Consider the following 4,165-nt stretch of genomic DNA (forward strand, 5'->3'; position numbering starts at 1 on the left):
CTTGCCTGTCTCACCCTGAACTTGGCTCAGATTTGGATCTCTATTTTAAGGCTGAGCAAATATGGGTTGTCTGACTGACCCCAATGGCCATATTCCCAAACCTCAGATAGGTTATGGAAAGTTCTGGATTCACCTTCAGGAATAAAGATTCTGTTCCTGACTTTGTGTGAGCAATAAAACCCTTCAATACTCCCACCTGGTTTTCACTTTATTTTCCTCCCTGATTATGAGGTTGTGTGAGATGATCTCTAAGGTGCTCATCTGCATTACATTTTGGTGATTCTGTGACACACACAGAAGGTGGCTCAGTAATGACAGAGTAGGATAGGGATAAGGATAGAGAAGCGGAATGCAAAGTCACATTCTGGCCTTAGGGGACTCAGGCAGAGGCAGAGGTAACACTCAGGGCCACACAGAACCCACAAAATAACCGGAGTTATGGAGGCACGGTGCAGTCTTTGTAAGTGGGTTTCAGGATGAGGCACTGAGAGGTAAGCAGCTAAACTCAAGGCTTCTTTGGGTAGCTCAGGTTGAGAAAGGAGTCTAGGGATTCCAGTGCAGGAGGCAGGAAAGGCTGCCATTTTTTTCTGAATAAGTCAGTAAGACTTTCTTCTTAGGGAGGGTGCTGGGACCCATGAACCAAGGCCACCTCCGCAGCCACCACTCCCTGATACCCCTCTGATTTCCACCTGACCCTTTCTCCTCTAGCAGGGCCAGAAATGCCTCACCCTACAGACCCGCCCTTCCTCTGCTTCTCTCGCACAGGTGTCTCCCGCTGCGGCGCATGGACAGCCCCAGCAATGCCACCATGCCCTGTGGCTTTCTCCTTCAAGGCTTCTCTGAGTTCCCGCGCTTGAGGCCCTTGCTCTTCCTGCTGCTGCTGACTGTGCACCTGGCCACCCTGAGCGGGAACCTACTCATCCTCGTGGCGGTGGCCTCAGTGCCCAGCCGGCCACCCATGCTGCTCTTCCTGTGCCAGCTGTCGGCCATCGAACTCTGCTACACGCTGGTGGTGGTGCCTCGCTCCCTGGCGGACCTAACCGTAGTGGTCCAGGGCCAGGGTAGCCCCATCTCTTTCCTGGGCTGTGCCTTTCAGATGCAGATGTTCGTGGCGCTGGGTGGGGCGGAATGCTTCCTGCTGGCTGCCATGGCCTATGACCGCTACGTGGCCATCTGCCACCCGCTACGCTACGCAGCAGTGGTGACCCCCGGACTGTGCGCGCGACTGGCTCTGTCCTGTGGCCTCGGGGGACTGGCGGTCTCAGTGGGACTCACGGTGGCCGTCTTCCACCTGCCTTTCTGTGGCTCCCGCCTGCTGGTGCATTTCTTTTGCGACATCACCGCGCTGCTGCACCTGGCCTGCACGAGGAGCTACGCAGATGAGCTGCCCTTGCTGGGCGCCTGCCTGGTGCTGCTGCTGCTGCCCTCCACGCTCATCCTGGCCTCCTACGGGGCCATCGCGGCAGCTCTGCGCCGCCTGCGCTGCCCCAGGGGCCGACGCAAGGCAGCCTCCACCTGCGCCTCGCACCTGGCAGTCACCTTCCTGCACTATGGATGTGCCACCTTCATGTATGTGCGGCCCAAGACTAGCTACTCCCCGCGGCTGGACCGCACACTGGCGTTGGTCTACACTAATGTCACACCGCTGCTCTACCCGCTTATTTATAGCTTGCGCAACCGTGAGATCACCGCCGCCATCCACAGGGTGATGTGGCGCTGGCGGCCCGGCCAGGCTGTGGGTCAGGGTCTGTGTGAGCCCTGACAACAGGCAGGGAGCAGGCCAGAATGGGCAGCTGTGCACCCTAAAGGGCCCCCTACCATGAGGTGTCTGCATCTGGAAAGCCATGTGGGGGGAGGGGCCCAAGGAGGGGATTCAGGAAAGAGAACTTGGAAGAGAACAAGAAGAGTCATCTAGGGTGGCCCTCTCTCCGGAAGAAGGCCAGGAACCCCAGACCTGGAGTTAGTGGTTCCACAAATACTTAGTGGGTCTTCCCCTAACCTGGATCTGTGAAAAGTGGTGGGCTTTTGTGAAAAAGAAGACCCAACTTGTAGCCTGATGGTGCTGGCCATTCTCCTCCCCCAGCCCCAGGACAGACCCTAGGAATAAACAAGAGAAGGAGGGAGCAGCTCAGAGGATGGGGGTAACTTATGCTAGAGTTTGTGAAGGCTGAAGGGAGTCAGGGAAAACCTCTTGGATGGAAAAGGGTAGTTAAGTGGAGAATTGAGGGAGAGTAGGGGGTAATCCTGTGAAGACAAGAGCAGAGAATGCTCTGGGCACAATGGGTTTCAGGGCTGGGGCACATCTGAAGCCATGGAGTGGTGGGACGCTTGTCCCCTGGCATGATTTCTCAGACTGCAGTGTGGGCAAATGGACTGGAGACATGGAGAGCCATTTGGGAATCTCTTGCCATGCCCCAGTGAGATACAGTGGAGTCTGGCCCAGGGTATCTGCACAGGAAATTGAAGACTCGAGAGATGTGGTAAATGGAGGCTCCAGAATCTCGATGTGGGAAGAAGAAGAAGTGGAAGTTAAGGGGCACTTCTAACCTTGGCCATTTGATGGAGGCCAGTGCCTTTGTTCAGAAGAGAACACAGGGCAAGGGCAGGGAGAAGGGGATGACAGAGCTGTTTTGAAATGCTGCTAGGACAAACCAGCAAAGCTACTGATAGAGTAGGCAAAGACATCAATCCAGAGCTCAGAGATTCAAGGGGAGGGAGCAGTTTGGAATTATGGATGGCTGCTGAGTCTGGAAGTAGGGGATGCCATTCAGGGAAAGTGTATAAAGGGAGGAGAAAGGAAGTTCCAGCCCAAACCAGCAGGCAACTAGCATGCAAGGGAGAGGGGGGAAGGAGCAGTCACAGGCCCGAGAGCTGCTGAGGTTCTCTTGGCCTGTGTCATTCCCCACCCCCTCCAGCCTTGGTGGACTCAATTGCAAAATGAGGGATGAGACTAAATGATCTGTAAGGCTTCTTCCTGCTCTCCATCCATTAAGATGGAGCATGCAAAGACACACATGGATCACTTAAAAAGGAACATTCAATAAACATCAAGAATTCAGTGCCAACTGAACGTATGTGAAATGACAAATGAGGGATTGAAGTACCAGTCAGACAGAGTTAGAATTGTTGGGAGGGTTTCTTGAACAGGGTTAGATTGTCTGAAATGACTTTTGGAGAAACGGTTGATTTACTTTGATTCCAACAATCTAGAAGACCCACTCACATGCCTACTTTCTAATCTGTCTGTCGATGTCCGTGAAAGCAGAAGCTATTGATAGAAGGACCACTTGCCTGGGATGTTAAAAATGATTTCCAAAGGTAATCTATCAGGATGATTGACAGCTAGCTCAGGGTAATTGCAGTGGTAACTCTAATCCAAGGTAACTTGAAGCTAAGCAGGGAACGTGAATGGCACACTTTGGCTTTATCCTCTGCATTTTAAGGATGAGACTATGACACTAATGCAGTTGCATATTAGGAAGGTGACTTGTCAATTACAGTGCAAAATAGAGATGATAACACAAATGAGGAGTTGGATGATAGTCCACAGACAAGGAGGTGAGTGGCTAAGCTGGAAGCGTGCCTGGGATGTGGAAGGGAAGGGATGAGGCAGGAGATAGTAAGGGCATTCGTGTGAACCAATGTGGGGAGGAAAGAGAATGCTATTTAGAATAAATAACCCTAGGTCTTCACCTTAAAGCATGCACCAAAATAAATATCATATGGATTAAAGGTATAAATCTAAAATTCACAACCATAAAAAAAATAGTCTTGAAAATGAACACAGGTTAAAAAGCACAGTTTGTCTCTGAATAAGGGGAGATGTTTTAAGCACAAGAGCAAGAGTCACATATAAAGAAAAAGACTGATAGAGTTGATTGCAGACAGATTTAATCTGTTTATTTAATTTAATAATTTAATTCTGTGTTTATTTAAAAGTATATGTAATGTGATTGTGTGTGTTTATGCACATCATTTTAAAGCAACTGACCAAGCAGAAAGATGTAATGAGGAATCTTCAAAGATCCCCAATCTTCCCTCTAGATCATGATCCTCCTAGAGCTCCTCTTCTTTTACTTACTAATTTTACTTCTTGAAGTCTTGAAAAAGTAATCAGAGATATGGACTAAGTTTTTTAAAGAATGGTAAACGCAGTATTTTTGTG

The 4,165-nt window shown here is 50.3% G+C and overlaps 1 protein-coding gene across 1 annotated transcript; it reads left to right on the forward strand.

The window, feature by feature from the left end:
* The first annotated feature begins 784 nt into the window (after positions 1–784).
* LOC114099102 (olfactory receptor 10AC1) lies at positions 785–1,762 on the forward strand. The gene has a single exon (XM_027943329.2). It carries the CDS (start codon positions 785–787, stop codon positions 1,760–1,762), a length of 978 nt encoding a protein of 325 aa, XP_027799130.1.
* Positions 1,763–4,165: the final 2,403 nt, after the last annotated feature.

The sequence above is a fragment of the Marmota flaviventris genome, chromosome 1, assembly GCF_047511675.1.
Source record: "Marmota flaviventris isolate mMarFla1 chromosome 1, mMarFla1.hap1, whole genome shotgun sequence".
Lineage (NCBI taxonomy): Eukaryota > Metazoa > Chordata > Mammalia > Rodentia > Sciuridae > Marmota > Marmota flaviventris.

Excerpts from the sequence above, each read along its gene's own strand:
- LOC114099102 (XM_027943329.2), top strand. The coding sequence starts at position 785 with ATGGACAGCCCCAGCAATGCCACCATGCCCTGTGGCTTTCTCCTTCAA.